Source organism: Lichenostomus cassidix, unplaced genomic scaffold (genome assembly GCF_008360975.1).
Source record: "Lichenostomus cassidix isolate B80296 unplaced genomic scaffold, HeHo_3.0 HiC_scaffold_43, whole genome shotgun sequence".
NCBI lineage: Eukaryota > Metazoa > Chordata > Aves > Passeriformes > Meliphagidae > Lichenostomus > Lichenostomus cassidix.
In genome coordinates, this window is record NW_028147635.1 from 3,381,576 (window position 1) to 3,405,818 (window position 24,243).

Below are 24,243 nucleotides of genomic sequence, written 5' to 3' on the forward strand. Positions count from 1 at the left end.
AGGGGTATCAGTGCAATCTGTCAGCCAATAGGTATTTCCTGAGGTGATTTCCAGGTCCAGTTTTGAGATATTACAATTCTCAACAGTGTCGTTCTGATCTGTAAGAATTCCTTTGTAAGGAATATTCTCCTTCCATCCCTTTCCATTTGCCCTGGGTGCTATTTCCTTCCCACACGTGTTCCCAGATTTTTGTCAAAGTGCTGACTAAAGCTCCCCGTGGAATTGGATTTTCTGCAGAAGTTTCTTGGTACATTTTACTAATTTGTCACATCAAATTCTGATCCATCCTTTCCACTTTCCCACTCACCTGTGGTCACCAAGGGCTGTGTCAGTCCCTTTTTATACCCAGGGTTTTGCTCAGCTGTTGCACCACATCTGCTACAAAATGAAGGCTTCTCTCTGAAGACAAACCAAGTTGCCCCCAAATCTTGGTATGATTGATTAAGCATAATTTTTACCACTTCCCTGGATTTATTGGTGAGACAGGGAAAGACCTCTGGCCATTCAGAAAATTTGTCCACCAATACCAAAAGATACTGATTCCAAATTTGTCTGGGTAATTCACAGAAATTGATTCCCAATAACTTCCAGGTGAATTTCCCTGTTTTGTTCCAGGAGGTGGGCTTTTCCTATTTATGGGATTGTTTTTAAATAAATTGGACAATTCACTGTTATTGATTTTGCAGTTTTAGTCATTCCCACACCAAGCACAGAATTTCAGAGATTAGACAGAGGTGAGTTCCAGGCACTGAGGGTCTCCCTGGCACCTGGGGAGTCATTGGAGAGAAAGGCTCTGAGTGGCCAAAGGCTGCTTGGGCTGGGGGAAGTTGGGACACTCTGTCCATCAGATGTGGGACACCCCAGGCTGCTTGTAACCACCTAAACTGGGGTTACAATCCCCACTCAGGCACCGGTGGTGCCACGAGGCCAATTATAAAGCTGCTGCCTTGTGAGGATAGTGTTGTCCCTGTACAAGCTTAGCTATTTGTCATGAGGCTTCCTCTGCTGGGAGGCTGTAGGAAAAGTTTAGGGGAAAATTCCTATCCCAAGTGGCCAGTGTAAAGATAATATTGTGTTGTCTTTCCTTAGTTAATTTGTTAGTCGCCTCTCTACCCTGCATTGGACTCGGTGCAGAGAAAAATAAAATTTAATAGGAAGCAATTGGTTACTGAAAACGTGATTAGTTCTTTAAAAAGCTTTAGGCAGTGGCATTGTTGTCACTGAATTCGATCATGTCCAAAAGGAAAATCACTAGAACTAAAGGAGCTAACTGATAAGGTGAACTTCTCCAGGGAGAAAAGCAGAAGCCTACTAAAACCCTGAAAAAACAATAAAAGAGAGCAACTCAAATGCCTTATTCACAGACTGCAACTCTTGCAAAACTTTTTCAAAGCAGTCTCACTCCCTCCACTGAACAGTCAGTCTGAGGTATCCCCACTGAAAACCTGTGGGAAACAACAAAAGTCCTGCAACAGGCACTTCACAGAATGAAAACTCCACCTGAAAAAGTTAATGCAATTAACAACCTGTTCCACTCAGGTATATATTGCCAGGGAAACTTGTTTCTTTTCTCTTCTCCTCTAGGAATGCAAACACCCTTGCATTGAAGATAAGGAAAACGAGTTTGGGAGCAGAGTAACTGCAAACAGCAAAATCATGCTAAACATGATAACCATTTCTACAAGTAAACTCTGTCCCTTTGTGTTAGCAACAAGAAGTTTTTACTTCCTTTTAATAATTGGCCTAGTGGGCCAAATTTTCACTTTTCTTTTATAGGAACCTGCCAACACATGAAATGAAGCTGCGTGAAAGCCAATGAAAATTTCAAGTGTCACCATAATTGCTTGCATTGTCAGTTTGTCAGTGTTTGCAACTTATTTGTGTTTTCATTGCAAGTGACTTGCTGGAAGATCAAATATTAGTTAAAACATTCTACATATTATTAAGTTTGGTTTTTGTATAACTTGTTTTGTCTTTTTACTGAAAAATAGTGTGACAAACGTGGTTTTGGTTGTATAATTTGTCTCAACCAAGTTAATCCTGAGAGTTGGTATAAGAACTTATACAAATTTCTACTAACCTTCCCAGTTCTGCCTTGGAAGGATTTAAAATTATTATAATTTGGCTAAATTTTTTGAATTTACTAAGTAGTGAATTAAAGAATCTTAACAAAACACAAACAAATGTTATATGAAATGACATGAATAAAATACAGAAAAGCCTTCTACCAGCTCTCAAACCAATGGCTGTTAAACCTCCTTCCACATATCCTAAGAAAGTATGTTAACTTTGCCTCAAAAATTCAAAAGAAAAAACTAGTTGGGATAATACAACAAAATTTGAAAAATAATTATTTGCATTTTTTTTAAATTACAGTGATTGTAAAGCCACAGTTTTGTCAAGATTTGTGTCAAGATTAAATTACAACAGTGCTATAATCTGTCTCTAGGAAAACAGAGCATAGCCCTAATGTAAGGATAAGCTTGCTTAAGAACATTTTGTATGAAAATGTTTTGTATGTTCATTTTGTATCATAAAAATTAATTTTCATGATGTATAGAATTATCCAGCAGAATAGGAATATTACCTATAAAACTCTACCAACTATGTGTGAATGTGGTTGAGAGGAAAACATACATCCCTAATAGATCCATCCACATTTATACCAGGATGCAAAGTTAATCAGTTACACTACAAGAGCTGGGAATCCTCTTGAAACTCTGCTAATTGACACATGTTAATAGGTGCATCTGTTGAGGACACTCCTCTGTGGAATTTAAAGATAAAAACCAGCTGTATAATTCTATAACCAATTTCCAAACCTATTGAACCGACATCCAAGAGATACAATATAGAGATATCCCTCACACCCACCACCCATTTAGGAACACTAATTCCTGGGGTCACAAGGTGGGGGTACTGACTAATGAAAATTAAATTGATGATTACAAGTGAATTTATGCTTTGAACTATTGCACATATTGGTATGATTACCCATGTTATTGCTTCTACTGTTTCTATCTCTTCTCCTATTATCTTTTTTTCATCACCTCCGTGGACAACCCATATGCTGAAGAAGATTGCTAGGAAAGAGACATTTATTACAATGTTTGAGTCACAGGGTGGCTGTCAGAGACTGAAATAGTTCATGCCTCAAACATTGATATAAAGTTTTGCTCATTAGAACAAAAACTGTGTAAAGAACCTACAATCAAAGAAGCCTCCCTGAAGATACCTGACTGGGACTTTGGACTGAAAGTCAAACTGCTGACATTGGATAAAGGGAAACCTATTGTTCAGTCATCTCAGGCTGAGGGAAAGGAATACCACCTCTTTTCCTGCTTCTCCTTTTCTCTCTTTTCCTCCCCCTCTCTCTCATATTTACTATCAAATAAAACTCATGCTATTGACTGGCATATGGTCTCGTTTGCACCTTAATTCAGGCAGAGCTATTTCCAAAGAACCTTAATATTTGGATCACAACACCAGGTCTGCTCGTTAAAGTGAATGGGGAGTTTAGGGCATCAGGTCTACCCAGTATAAACCAGTATAAACCAGTCAATCCCAGTTTAAATCAGGAAAAGCACCTGGGTGGGTGACACCCCCTGCTGTGCAGGGAAATCCCAGTTTAAACCAGTAGAAACCAATATAGACCAGTTCAAACCAATATGAACCAGTATAGCCCCAGCAAATCCCAGTTCCCTCCCAGTATAAACCAGTAAGCCTCCCACAGACTTCCCAGTCCATCCCAGTAACTCCCACTGACCTCCCAGTATGGCCCAATGACCCTCCCAGTTCAAACTAGCAACTCCCAGTCCCTCCCAGTACCAAACCAGTTCCCTCCCAGTATAAACCAGTAACCCCAAATCCCCATTTTTCCCCTTTTCCTTCCCTTTAAACCCCATTAACTCCCTCCCAGTTTGTCCCAGTCCCTCCCAGTTTGCCCCAGTCCATCCCCATTCCCTCCCAGTATGTCCCAGTATATCCCAGTACCCCCAGTAAGGTGCCCATGGCCTCCTGGTAGTGCCTCAGTTTCTCCTCCCGCTGTCAGCACCACGCAGCATCAGGGGGGCGGAGCTTGAGCTGGCTGTGCTGGGAGAGGAACTGGGATGGACTGGGAGCACTGGGAGGGGATTGGGATAAACTGGGAGGGACTGGGAGGGGATTGGGATAAACTGGGAGGACTGGAAAGTTACTGGGCAGTTACTGGTGGGCACTGGGAGGGACTGGGAGGGGATTGGAATAAACTGGGAAGGACTGGGAGATTACTGGTTGGCACTGGGAGGATACTAGGAAGGACTGGGAGGACACTGGGATGGACTTGGAGAGACTGGGATGGAACTGGGATCTTACTGGGCAATTACTGGTGTGCACTGGGAGCACTGGAAGTGGACTGGGAAGTTACTGGGATGGACTGGGAATTGGTTTGTGGATACTGGGGGTACTGGGAAGGAACTGGGATGTACTGGGAAGTTACTGGTTGGCACTGGGAGGATACTGGGAATGGACTGGGATGTACTGGGAGGGACTGGGAAATTACTAGGCAGTTACTGGCTGGCACTGGGAGGGACTGGGAAGTTACTGGTGGGCACTGGGGGAGAACTGGGATGGGATTGGAATAAACTGGGATGGACTGGGAAGTTCCTGGGCAGTTACTGGTGGGCACTGGGAGCCACTGGGACGAACTGGGAGGGTGCTGGGGGATACTGGCAGCACTGGGATGTTACTTGGAGACACTGGGAGAGACTGGTGGCAACTGGGATGTACTGGGAAATGGTTTGTGGGCACTGGAAGGGACTGGGAGAGGACTGGGATGACACTGGGATATACTGGGAGGTTACTGGGAAGGCACTGGTGGCAACTGGGATGGACTGGGAAGGGGTTTGAGGGCACTGGGAGGGACTGGGATGGATTGGGAAGTTACTGGTGGGCACTGGGGGGTCACTGGGAACCACTGGGAGGGAACTGGGATGGACTGGGAGCACTGGGGTGAACTGGGAAGGGATTTGTGGGGACTGGGAGGAACTGGGATGCACTGGGAGGGAACTGGGATAAACTGGGAGGGGGTTGGGATAAACTGGGAGCACTGGGAAGTTACTGGGCAGTTACTGGTGGGCACTGAGGACTGGGATAAACTGGGAGAGACTGTGAGGGACTGGGAGGGGATTGGGACAAACTGGGATAAACTGGGAGAGACTGGGAAAGAACTGGGAACTTACTGGGCAGTTACTGGTCGGCACTGGGAGCTACTGTGAGTGGACTGGGATGTGACTGGGAGGGAACTGGAATGTGACTGGGAGGGGATTGGGATAAACTGGGAGTACTGGGACAGACTGGGAAGGACTGGGAGGTTACTGGTTGGCACTGGGAAGGACTGGGAGGTTACTGGGAGGTTACTGGGAGATTACTGGGAGGGACTTGGAAGTTACTGGTGGGAACTGGGAGCTACTGGGAGTGGACTGGGATGTACTGGGATGCACTGGGAGGGAATTGGGAGAGACTGGGAGGCAACTGGGACGTGACTGGGAGTGGATTGGGATAAACTAGGAGTGACTGGGAAGTTACTGGGCAGTTACTGGTAGGCACTGGGAGCAGACTGGGAGGTTACTGGGAGCACTGGGATGTGACTGGGAGGGCACTGTGGCAACTGGGATGTACTGGGAAGGGGTTTGAGGGTGCTGGGAGGGACTGGGAGCCACTGGGGGTACTGGGAGTTACTGGGAGGGGCTGGTGGCAACTGGGATGTACTGGGAAATGGTTTGTGGGAACTGGGAGGGGATTGGGAGGGGACTGGGATAAACTGGGAGGGACTGGGAAGTTACTGGTGTGCACTGGGAGGGCACTGGGAAGGACTGGGAGGTTACTGGGATGTGACTGGGAGGGACTGGGAATTGGTTTGTGGGCATTGGGGGTACTGGGAACGAACTGGGATGTCCTGGGAAGTTACTGGTCAGCACTGGGGGATATTGGGAAGGACTCAGAGTTTACTGGGATGTGACTGGGAGGGACTGGGCAGTTACTGGTGGGCACTGGGAGCTACTGGGAGTGGACTGGGATGTACTGGGAGGGGGCTGGGATACACTAGGAGGGATTGGGAAGTTACTGGGAGCACTGGGAGGTCACTGGGATGCACTTGGATGCACTGGGAGGTAACTGGGAGGTCACTGGGATGCACTGGGAGGTCACTGGGAGGTCACTGGGAGGTCACTGGGATGCACTGGGAGGTCACTGGGATGCACTGGGAGCACTGGGAGGTGGGGGGGATGTCCCAGGCCCGGCCTGTTCCATTCCCGCCGATGGGGGGGAGCAGCCATTCCCTCACCATTTCCTCTGCCGGGCGCGGGGCGATCCGGGACCTGCGGGCGGCACGGCGGCTCAGGGCGATCCCGGCCCCTCCCGGGGCTCTCCCGGGGCTCTCCCGGGGCTCTCCCGGCCCATCCCGGTCCCGCTGCGATCCCCCCGCCCCTCCCAATCCCGGGACTCACCGGAGCGGCGGCGGCTGAGGGCGGCGCGCGGAATGCCGGGAATGGCGCCGCCGCCGCGGGGCATGCTGGGATACACCGAGGCAAACAGCGGTGTCTCTACGGCCTCGCGGTGCATGCTGGGATACACCGAGGCAAACAGCGGTGTCTCTACGGCCTCGCGGTGCATGATGGGATACACCGAGGCACCTGCGCGGCGCCATATTGCTGCGAAAGCGTCCCTGCGCGGTGCTTTACGGCGGTGTGGCGGGAGGGGTTGCGACGCGATGGCGCCGCGCTTTACGGCGGCGTGGCGGGCTCTGTCAGCAGGGTGTTCGGGAAGGGAAAACATCTGGAAAACACCTGGAAACGCCCAGAAAAAGCGGATTTCGGCCGATTTCGATAATGCCAAGGGATGGAGACGAAACTCCAGTGGATCCACGGGGCCATTCCTGGGGGAATTCGGATTTTTTCTCCTAGAAATTCGGTTTTTTCTCCTGGAAATTTGGTTTCCTTTGAAATTTTCCTGTTTCTCCCGGGAATTTTTGACTGTTCCATTTAAAATAATGGAACTAATTTTTTGACAATGATTTTAACTAATTTTAACTAATTTTTTGACAATACCATTTAAACTAATGCAACTCGAATTCATACAATAAAATACAGTTTAACACAATACAAGTTTAAATTCATACCATTTAAAACTAATACAAGTAAAGACAAATGAATGCAACCTGAATCATTTAAATTCATAGAATTTAAAGTTAATGCAATTAAACAATATTTAATGCCACTTACATTTAAACCAATACAAGTTAAATGTATACAGTTAAATACAATTGAATCCCAAATCGTGGGAAATCATGGGATGGCCAAATAATGGGAAATCCTGGCAAATCATGGATTGAACAAATCATGGGAAATTACAGATTAGTCAAATTGTGGGAAATCATGGGAAACTGTGGATTGACCAAATCATAGGAAATCATGGGAAATCAAGAATTGACCAAATAAAGGGAAATCATGCGAAATCAGGGATTGGTGAAATCCTGGGAAATCATGGATTGGTCAAATTGTGGGAAATCATGAAATGGCCAAATACTGGGAAATCATGAAAAATCATGAATTGGCAAAATCATGGATTGGCAAAATCATGGGAAATCACAGATTGGCCAAATCATGGGAAATCATGGGAAATCATGGATTGCCAGGCTTCTGGCAGCAGATCAGGGTAGCTAGCAGCCCAAGACTCGGTCCCTTGGTGGACCAATATTTGGCCAATTAGTCTAATATGATTTAAAATACCATTTATTAGATGCAGAAAATAACAAACATACAAACCTAGAACAGATTGACATACATACACAAAAAAAGGCATAATTGCAAAACTATAATAGCTAAAATGCAATTATGGGGTAAATGCTTGCAAAAACTATAAAAATAGCTAAAATGCAAGTTAAGAAAGGTACCTATAAGCTAGGCAGAATAATACAATTTAGGAAACCAATGATCTGACCAAAATCTCAAACCTTGACACCTTGAAAGAAAACCAGAAGGAAAAAAACCCCAAAGATCACTCACTGTTTTCTGCAGGGACACAATAGTTCAGAGCCTGCAATATTTCTTTCTCTAGAGGAAGAAAATGCTTCTGAGAACTGGCATGGGTGAGTTTACAGAATTATATATATATATATCTGCTCATTAACCAAGTATTAATACCATTATGATCTATGTATCTACTCACTGCTGAAACAGGTATTTACCTTTCCACATTCAGAATAATCCAGACAAGGCCACATCTGGCCCTGTATGGGGCTGAAGGATCCAAAACAACTCCCTTGGTTCCTCCTTGAGGAACCTTGAGGTTTTTCTCCTTGAGGTTTTTTACCCCTCCTCTCTCAAGGGGAGAAAACCAAGAGGAGAGTGAAGTCAGATGTCCCCACACTACAAGTTCTGTCAGGTTGGTCGTTCAGCACTATCACAGCCAGGCTGCTCTCACAGTGCACTCGGAAGCCTCGTGGCCAGCAAAGGTGGAGGCACTGCAGCATTTCCCAGGTACAGCCGTGGCTCTGCAGGGCTTTGCTGGGACAGCTTCCCCCAGCTGATGTGCAGGTCTGGATGAGGGGAAAGGATTTGGGTATCTGGTGATGTCTTCCTTCATCACTAGAGGCAACCTCATGTAGTAATGATGAGGTGCATTGCTTAGTTTATCTATTTCTGATTTTTTTTTCATTTTTGCATTATAGTAAATGACATTATTACCTTAGCTGGTGTCTGCATCTGTGTCTCCCACCCACCATCAAATAAAACACACAGCCAGGTGAGCACAACACCTGAGAGTCTTCCCACCTTTTCCTTTGAAAGAGGAGAAAATCGCTGATGTGCACAAAAAGAAACAACCCTTCTCACACCTCCCTCCTGGGGTTCCCTGCAGCATGACCCAGGCAAGGGCTGCTGCTCCTGTCTGAAACCTCCCCTGCTGCCTCTCTGCCAGCCCATCTCTGGGAGAACACTCCCTATGGCCACCTCCTCAAACAAAATTGCCACTTTCCAACTTCCTCTTCTGCAGGCAGGTGAGAAAAGTATCCACTCCCAGCTCCTTGCTCCTAGAGGAAAACAAATGTTTTCAGCAGCAACAACCCTGAAATATCAACCTCCTTCCTTAACCTGGACACTGGGAGCTCACACCAAGAGCCCTTTTGTCCAAGGATATCCACAGAAGACCTTGAGGATGGAGCAGTTTGAAACACAACTCCTTCCAAGTCTAAACCTTCCTTGATCAAATTAATGCACACAAACCTACCCCAAATGGAAAGTGGGGCAGAAAGAGAAACTCCTCTCTCACAACAGCAAACTCTGGGCTTCCTTCTGTTCCAGCTGGAGAGGGAAGGCCATGGGATACTCCTGAGTTTGGGAAGGAATCCTGGGAAATGGCCAGATTTGGGAGGGCAGCAGAGGGAAGTTCACCAAAGAGAAGGAAAAGATTCTCTGCAAGCAAAACATTTTGGCAATATTTGGGAAGGGGAAAAAAAAATTTCAGCGTTTCAGAAAGTTCCCAGATGGAAATTTCTGCCCTCACAGAACAATCCCTCAGCCTCCTTGGTCTCTCAGGAAGCTCATGAATGAACCTGCAAGGCTTGGATATACATCCCTGGTGTCTCTCTGCCAGAGCAAAACAGCTGCCCAACAAGACTTCAAGTGAGCACAGGACAAACCTTCCCCCTCCACCTCCCAACACCAACCCAGAGGAGTCTCTTTCCATTGCAAGATGAACTCTGTGAGCAGTCTGCATTGACTAGACTTGGCTGCAGGAGGGGTTTTCACTGTTACTCTCCCCAGATGGGGGAAGACAGGAAGACCAGAAATGATTCCTGAGGAAAGAAAAAGGCACAGCCTCTTGTGGAGACACCAGCGTGAGCTGACTCCAACTGGAAGCCATTCATGCCTTGGCTAAAGCAACATCCATCCTAGGGGCAGCAGTTCAGCTTTGATGAGCATGCTGACAAAACTGCTGCCCCTTGCTGACAGGCAGGGATGAGGAGAAAGAACATGCCAGCTGGCTGGGAAAGAGGCAAAAAGAATGTCTTCAAGTGTCTCCTCTTCATCCTATCAGCAAGCAAGACAGAGCAATGTCCTTTCCTTCTGTCACCACAGGTGACCCGGGGATGAGATGCAGCACGGGGAGAGAGGTCGCCACTGCTGCCAGCGGCCTCGCAAGGGGCTTTGCCCGCCCCGCCGAGCCCGGCCAGCGCCCCGGGAGCGAAACGGCCGCACTGTGCCCGCGCTGTGCCCGCGCTGTGCCTCTCTGGCTCGTGTCGCTCGTCGCTCGTCCCCGCCAAGTCCTGCCCGCGCCGCGGCCGTTGCGCTGAGGCGTTGTTGCCCCAGTCGGTGAGCGGCGCCGCCATGCAGCAGCCCCCTCTGCCCTCGGGGCTCAGCGCCCGCACCTTCCCCGCCAAGCTGTGGCACCTGGTGAACAGCCCCCGCGTCCGCTCCGTGCGCTGGGACAGCCTGGCCCGGGGGCTGCTCGTCGAGCGCTCGCTCTTCGAGCGGGAGCTGCTCAGCCCGGCCGGCGCCCGCGGGCTGGGCGGCGAGGGGGCGGCGGCGGCCCCGGGCACCTTCAAAGCCACGCACTTCAGCAGCTTCGTGCGACAGCTCCACCTGTACGGCTTCCACAAGGTGGCGAGCGAGGGCGGCAGCTGGCTCCACTTCAGGAATCCAATCTTTCGCCGCGACCGCCCCGACCTCCTGCTCCGCATCGAGCGCCGGAGCAAGGCCAGCCGAGGAGGTGCGCCAAGGAGGTGCAGCAAGGAGGTGCGCAGCCGCCAGCGCAGCCGCTTGCAGCAGCTCCGCGGGGCCGGTAAGCCGGGCTGGCAGCGAGGGTGGCGCGGGCTTTGGCCGTGGGCACTGCCCGTGCTGGGGCTGCTCAGCGCAGCTGCCCGGCTGGCCCAGGGGCTGTCTGTGCTTGGGCAAGGCAGCCGTGCCGTGCCGTGCCGTGCCGTGCCGTGCCGTGCCGTGCCCCGCCGTGCCGTGCCGTGCCGTGCCGTGCCGTGCCGTGCCGTGCCGGTGCCGTGCCGTGCCCCGGTGGGTGGTGGGTGGTGGGTGGTGGTGGGCCCCGGGCTGCCGGGGGCTGCGGGACAGTCCCGCCGGGGCTGCGCTCACAGCAGCCTGGCCCGCTCGGCCTGCAGCTGGCCCAGCCCCGCGCCGTGGCTGCCGCTGCTCCTTGCCCGGCCACGGGCACGCTTGGGGAGCTCTCCGTGAGTGCGTGTGAGTGCCGAGGGCTCGATGGTGGCCAGGCCCAGCTGCAGGGAGCCTCCTGTCCCTTTGGAGCAGAGGGGGAGAGACCTGGCAGTTGGGATTCTGGCAGTTGCCTCTGGCCGAGGAACTGCCAGGGGAGAATTTTCCCAGGCGGTTAAACGAATAGGAGAGAGCTAAACAGACAAGGAATTGGTTGTTGCAGAACATGTGGGGATTTTTTTCTTCCTCACCCTGCTTAGTTGGGTCTGAGTTTTTGCCTTGATGTAAAAAGCACAGTTGCTGCCAAGGGGAACGAAGCCCAGGAGCAATAGTGACCCAATCTTCCCTTTGCTTCCTTTCTTCTTCTCTCATTGCTACTCAGCTCCCTCATGCCAGGACCTCAGAGCTGCCTCACCTGAGGATGCAGAGCTGCCTCCAGGCCCTTCCAGGCGACGATGTGCAGGTGCTGAAGACTCTGAGGCCTCCCCACTGCCTGCCAAGAAATTGGTTCCCACCTCTGGAGTTCTGGGGGATTCATCAGAGGAATCACTCAGACGCAAATTCCAGCTGAAGCGTCTCAGCATTCCACTGGTCCGCATGGACCTAAAACGCCACCCTGAGCTCATGGTTCGCCTGGTTCGCATTGACCATCCGAGCGTTTCCAGGGCCCTTCCAGAGAGCAGCAGCTGCAGATCATCAGAGCAGCACCTGCCAGCCTACAGCCCATCAGGTAGGGAAAGAACTTCTACCCTTGCTTTTCCAACAGCTCCTGCCAAGTGACTGTTTGAAGTATTTTTTGGCAGTGCTCTGTCATGGGTAGATGTCAAGTGAGAATCAGGTAGAAAAGTGTCAAGTTGACTGGGAAAAGGAACCTTGAATGCAAAAGAATTCTCGGTCTGCTTTTCCTGACATTTCTTCTGATTTGGTTTGTCTCCTGGGCATTTTCCAGACAGCCTTTCTGCTGAGGTGCAAGTGTAAGGCAAAAAATCTTGGCTGAAAGGTGGTCAGTGTTAGGTGAGCTCCCCTCTGTCTTTGAATGAAGCCAAACTGGGATGGTGATAGAATATCACAGATTTTTAAGACTGTGTGTTGTGCCCATCAGGCCATGCCATTTCAATGAGCTCTGTGTGTCTGCAGAACAATTGCACCTGCAGAATATGGCCTGAGCCACAAGGTTGCTTTTTAGCATAAAAATCACAGGTGAATTTGAGTGTTTGCCTGAAGATCTGGTCTTGTCCAGGGTGAATCCACTCTGTGGATGAGATGTGAATCTCTTGTGTTGGGATGAGAAACTCAAGCAGCCAACTGCAAAAGCTAATGGGCATGTAGGAAAGGTTGTGATTATGAAGTTTTTGTGTCCCTTTGGAGCAGAAGGGAAAATACCTGGTTGTTGGGTTTCTTCACTGTCCCTGCCGAGGAACTGCCAGGGGACAGTTTTCCCAGATGGTTAAACGAATAGGTGAGACCTAAATAGACAGGAAATTTGTTGTGGCAAAGCCGCAGAACATGTGGGGATTTTTTTCTTCCTCACCGTACTTGGGAGGATCTGAGTTTTGCTCTTTGCTGAGAAAAGTACAGTTGTTGCCAAGGGAAATGTAGGCAAGGAGCAATAGTGACCCAATCTTCTGTTTCTTTCTTTCTTCTTCCCTCACTGCTACTTAGCTCCCTCATGCCAAGACCTCAGTGCTGCCTCACCTGAGGATTCAGAGCTGCCTCCAGGCCCTTCCAGCACAAGTGCAGCTGATCAAGACTCTGAGGCTTCCCCAGAGCCTCCCAAGAAAGTGTTTGCCACCTCTGGAGTTCTTGGGGATTCATTGGAGGAAACAGGCATACGCGAATTTAAATGCCATCATGAGCTCATCATTCCACCAATCCACATTGACCATCTGAGCTCTTCCAGGGCCCTTCCAGAGAGCAGCAGCTGCACATTTTCAGAGCAGCACTTGCCAGCCTACAGCCCATCAGGTAGGGAAAGAACTTCTACCCTTGCCTTTCCAACAGCTCCTGCCAACAGACCGTTTGAAGTATTTTTTGGCAGTGCTCTGTCATGGGTAGATGTAAAGTGAGAATCAGACAGAAATTGTCAAGTTGACCAGGAAGGGGGACCTTGAAAGCAAAAACAATCTCTGCCTGGTTTTCCTGTCCTTCCTCCAGATTTGGAGGATTTTCTGGAGGTTTTCCAAACAATATCTCTGTAGGGGAGAAAGACTGAGGTGAAAAACATTTGCCCTCAACTGCTCAGTGTCTGTTGAGCTCCCTTCTTTCCTTGAAAGAAGCCAAAGTCAGATGCTGATAGAATATTGCAGAGTTTCAAGATTGTCTCTCCTGCAAAGAAGTTTATTACATTTCAATGAGCTCTGTGTGTCCCCAGAACAGTTGCAGCTGCAGAATACAGTCTCACCCATAAGGTTGTTTTTCTGCAATACAATCCCAGTTTAATTTTAGTCTGCTTGTCTGCAGACCTGGGCTCTTCCAAGGGGGATCCTTTTTATGTGTTTGGTTGTGATGCAAAACTCCAAAGCAGTCAATCCACAAGTGAATGGGGAGATGGAAAAGGCTGTGATTACAAAGTATTAGTGTGTGTGTGGATCAGTTTTACAGTCCATACTTTACCAGACATACCCATCAATGAGAATAAATACTTTTTACGAGGAAGAAATCAGTCTTCCAATCCCCTGGGAAGTTGGAATACATTTCTTACACTGAGTTTGCTGTGTGCTTCCTGTGGTGTTTGATCCAAGGCAGCAGTAGAGCTCTGTGTGCCAAGCTCTGTTTTGGAGCCTGACCCAAGTGTTTGGATTCTTGCAGCCACAGTGGGCAGTTCAGCCCCCGATGCTCCGACTGGCAGTGCTGGTTGTGCAGCATGGACAGCCTCCAGCTGGCCATGGAATGAGCCTGGGGAAGAGGAATTGCCACCACTGACTCTGGACCTGGTGCTTGAGACGCTGGAGGAGATGATTTCCCACTCCCCACCTGAAAGGTCTCCCTTTGCTCAGGTAACTGCATTGGAAAGAGATGAAAAGGGCTGGACTGAGAGCTTTTGAAAGTTGTTGCATGGCTGAGAAGGAAAGGCTTCTTGAATTGAGCTGTGAATGGACAGGGAAGGATTTGCTTGGTAAAGCAAGATTTGCAAAGGAGGAGGGAAGGAAAAGGGAGCTCATCCTTAGTGAGGACGAGAGGTGTTGGCCAAGTTTGGGTGCTCCTTTCCCCTTTTCCTGGGAAGAATCCCTAGTGCAGGGGCATCATTCCTGGTGATGCTTTTAGGTTCTAACAAGCTTAGCTTGATGTGAAACCTCAGCTGGGCAAACTGGCAAGTCTTGCTCTCCATGTTCCAGAGCTTTGTCATGTTCCTCTTGGACATCTCTGTGGGAAGAGATGTGTGTTCCCATCCAGTCCTGGCAAAGCTGCAGCCTGGATGAGGCTGTTGTGCTCAGGGCTGTGGAGGGAGGAGCACATCCCTGTGCCAGGAGCTGGCAGGACTCCTTCCTTAGTGCCCATGTCATGTGTTCAGTGTTGGCCCCACGTTCAACCTTGTCAGCTTTGGCAGCTTCTGGACTGGGTTTGAGAAGTCAATCTTCTCCACTGCCTTTGGGGGCCAGACCTCCTTGTTAGGAGCAAGAGATGAAAGTGAGTGAGTCCTGGAGCCTTTAGGGAGCAGATATGTTGGTTCTGAGGCTCCGTGAGTTGTGAATTGGAGAGAAGGACAATGTTGGTGCTGCACATGAAATGGTTAAGGACTCCTTGAAGCCCAGGGGCTTCTTCTGTGTTGAAGTGCAATTCAATCAGGGACCATTAGTCCTTGTGTTTGAAAGATTCCATCTTTCACATAGGAATGCACTTTCTCTTAACTCTTGCCTCTTTCCAGACTTGCCTGAAGTGTTAAGTGTCTGTATTGGCACAGACATTTTTGCATATTGTTATACAGCTTTGCCAAAGAATTTCTCTATTTGATTTAATATGCAGACCCATTGCCTCCTCTAGATTTACTATTGAGGAGAGGCAGATTCAAGGCAGTGAATGGGATTTTTTGGAATTGTCCATATTGTATTGCCAAGTGTGATGAACTTTTGTCTTCTGTAAACTCACCCAAGCCAGTTCTCAGAAGCATTTTCTTACTCAAGAGAAAGAAATATTGCAGGCTCTGAACTACTGTGTTCCTGCAGAAAACAGTGAGTGATCTTTGGGTTTTCTTTCTTTCTGGTTTTCTTTTAAGGGGAACCCTGGTGTTGCCCCTGAGTCTTCAGGAGGGGAGCCTGAGAACATGGCTGCAGCAGAGAGAGCTTTGCCTGGCACCGTGAGCCATGGGAACAGTTCTCTGGAGCCTGAGGAGCTTGGTAAGGAGAGAGCCCACATTGGTTGAGAGAGGTCTGAGATGGCTGCTGTGAGCCTGCCTGTGGCAGGAAGGGAGATCAGAGGAGTTGAGTTCTTGTCTGCAGGCTTGGTGCTTCCTGGTGCCTTGAGTTCCAGCAGGGCACTGGCACAGCCTCCCCGGTGGAGCCCTGCCCTCCACACTTCTCTGGCAGCACTGACCCTGAGTCCTGTGGTGTGGCAAGAGAGCAGTGAATAAAGCTGACCTTCTGGCACTTGTGTCACCAAGCTGGCTCTCCCAGTTTTCAGCTGAAGTCCATGGATAGGTTTGCTGCAGGGTGGCAGTGCTCTGGAGGCAGCGCTGAGTGACTATTGAAGTAACTGGGGAAAATGCCAACAAAATGTCAGAGTAGAAGGCTGAGCTTTGTGTCTGAAAGCATTAAATCTGTGTAGTACAGGTCTGGTGATAGCTGTAGTGAGACACATTAAAAATACAAACGGTAGAACCTCTGAGGCCAAACAAATCACGGAACAAAAATGCAGGAGCTAAAGGCAAAATTTAAATTTCCTCAGATTAGTGAGAACTAATAGGAGAGAGAGAGCACTTTGGATCTGCATTCTCGAGCAAAGCTGGTGCAGCCTGCAGGCCTTGTAGGGAGCTCTTTCTCTGCCAGCTCTTCATCCCAGAGCTGCTGGTCTAGTTGGAGGAGCTGTAGCTCACTGCAGAGGGCACTTTTTAGATGCCAGGGACCAGTGCTGGTTTGTAACTCAGCTCACATCACCCTTCAGCTTCAGCCATTTCAGTGAGGACCGAGGTGTCTCTGTGAGCACAGAGAAAGACCAAGGCTGGGTTCTTTGTGTGAGCTGGGACTGTGTGTGTTTCAAGCTCTCCTGGGTGCCATTTTCACTGCGGGTGCTGTCTTTATTGGGATACTCCAAAATTTGCGAAGTTTAGTAAACTTGGAAGGATCCCTCTTCTGTAAAGAGGAGACCTCAAATTCCCATGTGAGCATCTGCCTTTCGGGCAGTCTTTAACAATCTTTGACAGAAGTACAATTCCTTCCAAAGGGAAACATTCATGAAGGCCACATATTGACTCAGTGTTTTCTCTTTGCTTCCCAGACATCCATCTGATCTACCTCGCCAGGAGGGCTGCCCTGCGTAGGACACGGAGACCAAGGGAGAGCCTGTGAAGATCAGACAGGTGGGATCCCTCTGTATATATTACATTTATAGATGTTTACTGTTACATTCTTTTATCTGTGTAGTTTTATTTATAGATTTATAGAGTTGTGTGTAGATGTGCATATAGTTAAAAATCTGTATAGTTTGATTTTTATCCATTTACATAGATATAATTATAGATGTGATTGTATTTATATAATCTATATAATTTATATAAATCTACATAATTTATATAAGTCTATAAGTATATGTAGTTAGATTCATAGATTTTCACAGATACAATTATATGTATGTGCAGTAACATTTATATATATAAAGTTATGTTTTGAAATGTGCATAGTTAGAGGTATAGGGATATTTATGTTCTTGGATTGATATTTGTGTAGCCATAGGCTTCATTTTAACCTCTTTCCCTGCTCTGCTTTCTATTTAATCTTTTGCTTTTCCCCCTGTGTCCCCTCTGTCCCCTCTTCCCGTGCTGGGTCCGAGCTGGCGGCCGGCCCGGGCGGAGCAGCAGTTCCAGGTGTCCCCAGGTGTCCCTAGAGCAGTGAGAGCAGCTGGTGTCCCTGAGGAGCTGCTGAAGGACGGTGAGACTGAGGGGCTGAGGGGGCTGAGGAGAGGTGACACTGAAGGGACAGTGAGCTTGAGGTGCTGGTGGGGCTGAGGGGACTGTGGGGCTGAGGGGTGTGGGGGAGGAAAGGGGAATGGTGGAGCTGTGGGTTCAGGGTGAGCTGCAGGGGATGGTGGGGGCTGAGGGGACAGGGAAGTGGCACAGGCTGAGGGGGGTGGCAGGTCTAAGGGGACTCGATGTGTCAGAATGGACTGTGGGGGTCTGAAGGAACGGGGGGGCTGTGGGTTTGCTGAGGGGATGGCAGGGCTGAGGAGATGGAGGGAGCCAGCAGGGAGCACAGAGGGGTCCAGGACTGTGGCTCTGCCAGGCCTTGGAACCAATTCCTGTGTGTACAATTTTGCCACAGCTTCCCTAAATGCCCCAAGAACATCGGAGAGTGACAAGAACCATCAGGGAGAAGCTGAAGGGCACCAGCAAGAGCAGAGAACAGGGAGCTGCTGCTGCTGCCCCCTGAGAGCTTGGGTGAGGCCACAGGGCCAGTGAGGCAGGCTGGGGCTGAGGCTCAGCCTGCTTTTTCTTTCTCACCCTGCTGGGGAGGCTCTGAGATTTTCTCTTCCCTCACACAAGTGCAGCTGCTGCCCAGGGAAATGTCCCGATATTGACTCAGTGTTCCCTTTGCTTCCCAGATGTTCATCTGCTGTCCCTGTCCAGGAGGGCTGCGCTGCATGGGAGGAAGAGACAGAGGGACAACGTGTGGAGATTAGGCGTCTGAAATCCCTTAAGGATATATTTGTAGATTTATATAATTATATACAGATATTTAGATAGGTAGATTGATGTTTATATAGGTATATTTCTATTTATTTATGTCTGATTTTAATATTATGTCTGTACTATATTTTAATAATGTAATAATAATATAACATAATATAATATAATACAATATAATATAATACAATATAATATAATTTATATCTATGATGTAATAAATTAGTTTTGTTAAACTAAAATTGATATTTGAATATTATTTGATTGTGTGGTTTTCGAAATCTGTTATAAATTTAAATGTTTAACTTATTTTGATATTTGTGTATTTATGCATCAATTGTAACAATCTTCAATAAATTAGATTTTTTATCTGAAATAAGCACTAAGTTGTGTTTTTCAAAGCAATGAGCAGATGTAAACACGATGATGCTGGAGGGTTTTGGCAGTGAGTGAAGGGGACTGAGGGAAATTCTCCAGCCATGCCCAGCAGCTCCCCAGTCTCAGTCAGGCTGGGCAGTGAAACCGCAGATTTGGGATGGCAGCAGAGCCACACGCTGGGGAATAACTCGCTGCAAAGGCCTGCTGAGCAAACGGGACTCCACTGAGCAGAGAGCTCCAAGCAGGAGCCACCCGGGGAGGAGAAATCATTCACAATGAAACAGAGAGAGAAAATGTGGCAAAACAGATGTGAGGATACTCTGGGAGTCTGATAAAATGCTCTAAATCAGTGCTGTCTAGGTACATCTTCAGCAAAAATAATTGGTTAAAAATGAAACATCTTCCATGAAAGATGAATGACACTTTTCCCCTTCACTCACCCTCCTTTGGAAGTGCAACATGTCTTTATTCCTGAGAAGTTTTGCCCTTCAGCACCTCCCTCTCAGTAAATAAAAAGCTTAAGTACTACCACTTGTCACCATGAATGAAAACAGCCCTGCCCTGGTGACAGCGTTTGCAAAGTCTTCCCTCCTCCTGTCCCCACATCTCACAAACAGAACCATCCCCTTCCTGCCCAAACTGAGCTGAGGTGAGTGAGGGCTTCAGGAGCTCAGGAGGCTGCAATACCATCACATGTAGGAAGGTTTTGCAAAGCTTTTTAAGAAGCATCAATAAACTGTGGATTTGCCAGTCTTCCCCTGGAAAATTGTTCTACTCATGAATGATCTTGGAGGACACTATGCCTCCAGCTCACACAGGTTCCACTTTCAAGTTTGGTTTTTTCCTTGGCTTGATTAGAAGAAAATGAAATTTGTAATGTTTAGAGTGAAATTTCAGCTTTGGTGTAGCTGGATTTGCACCATTATTTGCTTTGCAGAGTAGAGTAAAAGCTTTACATTCCCAACAGGAGATAACTGGCAGCCCACACCGAGAGCTGAAGGAGGCCAGGTGGGCTTGCTGCATGCTGGTCCAGGGGAAAGTTGGATCCAAATCCCCTTTTCTTGCAGATTGAGCCTCAGTGTCCTGCTGTCTCCAGGGCAGTCTGGGGTAAGACATGCTAACCCAGCCAGGAGCTGTGGATATGTGAGTTCTGGCAGCGACCTGCTTCTCCAGAGTGAGGGACAAGGCCAGGCCCAAATTGTCTCCTTGGGGACTCTCTCAGGGGACAAGTTTCTGATGGAACCTCATGCAACCAAGGGGTCATTGTGGCACAGTGGGGCCTCATGGAACCCAGGAGTGCATTGTGACACTACGGAACCTCATGGAATGAAGGGGACACTGTGACACTGTGGGGCCACATTGGAACTCAGGAGACCATTGGTGACAGAACAGGAGCTCATGGAACCTGTGTGGCATTGTGACACTGCAGGGCCTCGTGGAAGCAAGGAGACCATGGTGACACTGAAGAACTTCACAGAACCCAATATCCATTGGGACACGGGAGGGCATCATGGGAACCAAGGAAACATTGCTGACAGTATGGAAGCTCATGGAATCAAGGGGACATTGTGATAAAGCAATGGAAACAATTGTCCATGGTGACCCTGAGGATCCAAGGAGACCATGGTGACACTACAGAACCTCATGGAACCATTATTCCATGGTCACACTGCAGGGCCTCCTGGAACCAAGGAGACCATGGTGACACTGGGGAACCAAGGAATCCATTGTTGACAGTATGGAAACTCATGGAACCAATGGACCATTGCGACACTGCAGAACCATCACAACTGCTGGACCTTGTCACCTGGCCCTGCACAGCTCCCTTGGGAGGCACAGCAGAACAGCACCCTGGGAGCCTCGGGAATTGCCTCCCTGGGATCCATGGCACACACTGCACGGGTCTGGAATTCCAGTTTGCAGCAAGGAAAAGATGTTTCTGCCCTTGAAGGCAAAGCTCTTAAGAAGGGGCAAAAAGCCAAGTGGAGCAAGATCTTGCAATGACAATTCACTGCCAGCTTTAATCACTACATCCATGGTTGTTTTAGCTCATGGATTGGGAACAAAAATCATGGCAGGGTCTTTGGCTTGGATTTGCCCTGGCTCCAGCCCAGATCAGAGACTTGGGGAATATCAGGTGAGGTCTCACCTGCAGGTTGGGCTCTCTGCTGGGTCAATCAGGGGCTGCTGGCACAGGGCAGTGAAGGAAAGAGAAATCGTTCCACCAGCAGTGAATTTTGGCAACAACTGTGAAACAGAGACCTGAGACAGCAATAGTGACAGGTGAAAGGTGTGTTAGAAACAGGGCTATTTCTTCTCAAAATTCAGTGATTTAGTCTGTGGCATTGCTAGAAGTGTGTCACCTACACTGTTTCCCTGAATTCAACACATCTTGACTACTAATGGATGCCTTTTTCTTGGAATGGACAACAGACCTTCATGTGTGCAAGACAATAAAGCAGATCAGAGGAAACAAAGTTAAGAGCTTAAAAAACCAAGAACAATCACTGACAAAACTGCATAAGATTTTTTAACACAATAGTTTTTCTTTTATTTAATCTTTGGTCAGTATGTATGTTGCTTCTGACTACTTCTTTATGTCTTTTAAACCACAGATATTTATCATAATTTCTTTTTAGAATTGATGATGCCTTTTGAATGCCATGTACAACAGATTGATGCAATAGAAAGTTGTTTTCTATCTCAAATGGACAGAAAAACTTGTTTCTTCATCCCAAAGAGACTAAACCCCTTGTGTTTGGCATCACACCTCATATAACTTTGGTCCCAGTATCTCCACAGGGGATTTTGGCCCTGGGTCAGCCAAGTGGTGATGGTGACACCCTTAGGACGGCCATTCGGGCAGGTGTCCGAAGGCACTGGGAACTGCACAGACCTTCTATAGCAGCAATGCCTGTCTTTATTCTCTCTGTCTTTATCCCCTCTTTCTTCTGTCTGTCTTTACTCTCTCAGCCTTTATCCTCTCTGTCTTTTCTCTCCGTCTATTCCCTCTCTCTATTCCCTCTGTCTTCACTCGTTCTGTCTTTATTCTCTCTGCCTTTACTCTCTCTATCTTTATTCTCGATGTCTGTTTTCTCTCTCTATTCCCTCTCTCTATTCTCTCTCTCCCCTCACAGCCGAGCAGGGCTGGCGGGAGCCGCGCTCCCCTCAGCGCCCCTGAGCAATGGCGGCAGCAATGGCGGCGCCGCTCCCTCAGCGCCGCCCCGGCCCCGGCGGGCGGGGAGCCCTCGGCAGCGCCCTGGGGGCAGCAGGACCGAGCCCCGGCCCCGGGCTGTGTCCCCGTGGCGCCGCAGAGCCCAGGGCACACACGGGCAGGGCACTCGGCGCCATCGCCCCCAGCCCCGCAGCCCCTTTGGAACCCGGCCCGGGGCTCGCCCTGCCTCCTCCAAGGCCCTGCTGGGCTCCAGCTGTTGCTCAGGGCTCTGTGGGGATCTTGTGCTCGGCCCGAGCGGGCTTTGTTTGCAGCCCGGGCTGCTGAGGGCCAGCCGTGAAATGTCCCTGCAGGGCACTTTTAATGGGATCAGCCCGGTGCTTCCTTTGTGCTGTGCCTTGCGCTGCTGTTTTATTCTGCTTTTAGAGCCTGCCTGGGAAGATCAGCCCCCAGGAGAGCAGAACCTGCTGAAAGATCCAACATCCTCACCCTAAGCAAGGGATGGAACAGCACACACTGCTGAAAAGATTCCAGCTGTTCTCAGGGCATACAGAAAGCTGAAACTGTCAATCTTGGTATTTGGTGCTGCATCCGTGTATAAAAGAATGCCCTAAAATGTCAGCTTTCAAAAAAATGTCCTTCATTGGTGTTTCCTGTGCTGGTGACAGTCTTTTCAACCCAGCCTTCTGGGGCCTGACCTCTCTGCTGCTGTAGTTCCATGGACAGAGGTTGTTGTCTTTTCCCCCTTCCCATGGGCAGGCTGTGTTCAGCCATCTCCAGGACAGCAGGGCCACATCCCATGTCACTGTGACCTGGCAAGATAAAAACCATCACTCCAAAAGTGCCTCCCTTTCTCCTTCTTCTCAGGCATTTGGCCCTGGTAGTGGGTTTGGCTGCTGGTTGCTGCAGGAGGGAGACCACTGTGACACTTTGGGGCACATGGATCCAAGGAAACCCTTGTGACACTGTGGAGCCTCATGGAACCTGGGGGCCACTGTGACACTGCAGGGCCTCGTGGAACCAAGGAGACCATGGTGACACTGTGGCACCCTGTGGAACCAAATATCCGTTGTGACAGTATGGGACCTCATGGAACCAGCTGTCTATTGTGTCAGTGCAGATCCAAGGAGGCCATGGTCTTGCTCATTGTTTATGCAAAGCTTTTGTATTCCTCATGGAATCCAGGAGAGCCTTGTTACACAGCAGAGCTTCATGGAACCAAGGGTCCATGGTGACACTTTGGAACTAAGGAGACCATTGCTGAGAGTACAGAACCTCATGGAACCAAAAGTCCATGTGAGAGAGCAAGGCCTCATGGACTCAAAAAGGGCATTATGACACTGTGGGGCCCTGTGGAACCAAATATCCGTTGTGACAGTATGGGACCTCATGGAACCAGCTGTCTATTGTGTCAGTGCAGATCCAAGGAGGCCATGGTCTTGCTCATTGTTTATGCAAAGCTTTTGTATTCCTCATGGAATCCAGGAGAGCCTTGTTACACAGCAGAGCTTCATGGAACCAAGGGTCCATGGTGACACTTTGGAACTAAGGAGACCATTGCTGAGAGTACAGAACCTCATGGAACCAAAAGTCCATGTGAGAGAGCAAGGCCTCATGGACTCAAAAAGGGCATTATGACACTGTGGGGCCCTGTGGAACCAAATATCCACTGGGACACTATGGAACCTCATGGAACCAAGGGATCATTGGGACACAGAAAGGTCTTGTGGAACCAAGGTGTCCAAAGGTCTAAAACATTCCTTGCATGGTTCTGCTTTTAGGAAGGGGAACCTCCTGGGTGGCAGTTTTTATTTGGGACACACTGGAGGAGGGTGTCTGTTTTCAATGGGGAAATTTAGGAGATTTAAACTGCTTAAAAAAAAAAAAAAAAAAGGAAAACCTCTGTTTGCCTGTGTGCAGCCAGTTCTCCAAGGAAAGCAGTCCACAAGTAAGTGAGGAGAGACAGGATGGGGTTTGGGAATGGGGAGAAAGGGTGACCACACTGTGTCAGACCTCAAGGCACAGCTTCTCTGACCAGGCCAGACCTCCAAAAACCAAAAGCCAAAGTCCTTTGAAAAACCTGCAGTCTCTGTGAGCATTAAGAATCCCCCCAGGTCCATTCCTGCCAAAGGCTCCCCAGGACTCCTTCCAGCAGATCCTCGAGGCCACTGGGATGTGGGGTGGGGATGCTGAGGGCAGGACAAGGGGGTGACAGTGCCCAGCCTTGCTGGGGCTATGCCAGGAGGGCCCAGTGCCTCAGGACAAGGTGTTTCCTCACAGCCCTTGGTAGCAGAGACAGTGCTGTTCCCAAGGGCGCAAAGACTTGGCTTCTGTTTGTCCCCACGTGTCATCCCTGTCTCCACGTTCCTCCTCCAACTGGGACATGGGGACACTTTCTCAGTTGTGTCCCTCAGTGGGACCCATTTATGGTTTTAGGAACTTTGGAGTTCAATTCTGCCTTTGAATACTTGAGAGGTTTCTGCAACTCCCTCTCAGGGACTGATGTTCAGGGCCTGAGCACCAAAGCCCCACGAGGGTCATTCAAGTCCCTGTGCTGTTGCTGTGCTGCTGAGCTGGGCTGGGCTCCTGGCACAGAGGAGCTCCTGGCAAGCGGCAGCGCTGCAGAGAGACAGCTCTGCCCAGGAGCAGCTCCTGTGCACAGCCCA

General features: G+C 49.0%; 3 protein-coding genes across 3 annotated transcripts in view; 2 read left to right on the forward strand and 1 right to left on the reverse strand.

Annotated features, from left to right (window-relative positions):
* LOC146421185 (uncharacterized) overlaps positions 1-24,243 on the reverse strand; it is a 262,722-nt gene that overhangs the window by 158,254 nt on the left and 80,225 nt on the right. The gene's annotated exons all lie outside the window — the stretch shown is intronic.
* Positions 1-24,243, forward strand: part of LOC146421186 (uncharacterized) — a 200,937-nt gene that overhangs the window by 140,261 nt on the left and 36,433 nt on the right. The gene's annotated exons all lie outside the window — the stretch shown is intronic.
* Positions 6,527-16,696, forward strand: LOC146421190 (uncharacterized). Its single transcript, XM_085047680.1, has 7 exons — positions 6,527-6,710; positions 10,138-10,818; positions 11,578-11,925; positions 12,858-13,160; positions 14,004-14,191; positions 15,409-15,529; positions 16,626-16,696. Exons 1-7 carry the CDS (start codon positions 6,527-6,529, stop codon positions 16,694-16,696), a joined length of 1,896 nt encoding a protein of 631 aa, XP_084903806.1.

Excerpts from the sequence above, each read along its gene's own strand:
- LOC146421190 (XM_085047680.1), top strand. The coding sequence starts at position 6,527 with ATGGCGCCGCCGCCGCGGGGCATGCTGGGATACACCGAGGCAAACAGC. Across the intron at positions 6,711-10,137 it reads TGCGAAAGCGTCCCTGCGCG|CACGGGGAGAGAGGTCGCCA; the intron begins GTGCTTTACGGC and ends GATGAGATGCAG. Across the intron at positions 13,161-14,003 it reads GCCAGCCTACAGCCCATCAG|CCACAGTGGGCAGTTCAGCC; the intron begins GTAGGGAAAGAA and ends GGATTCTTGCAG.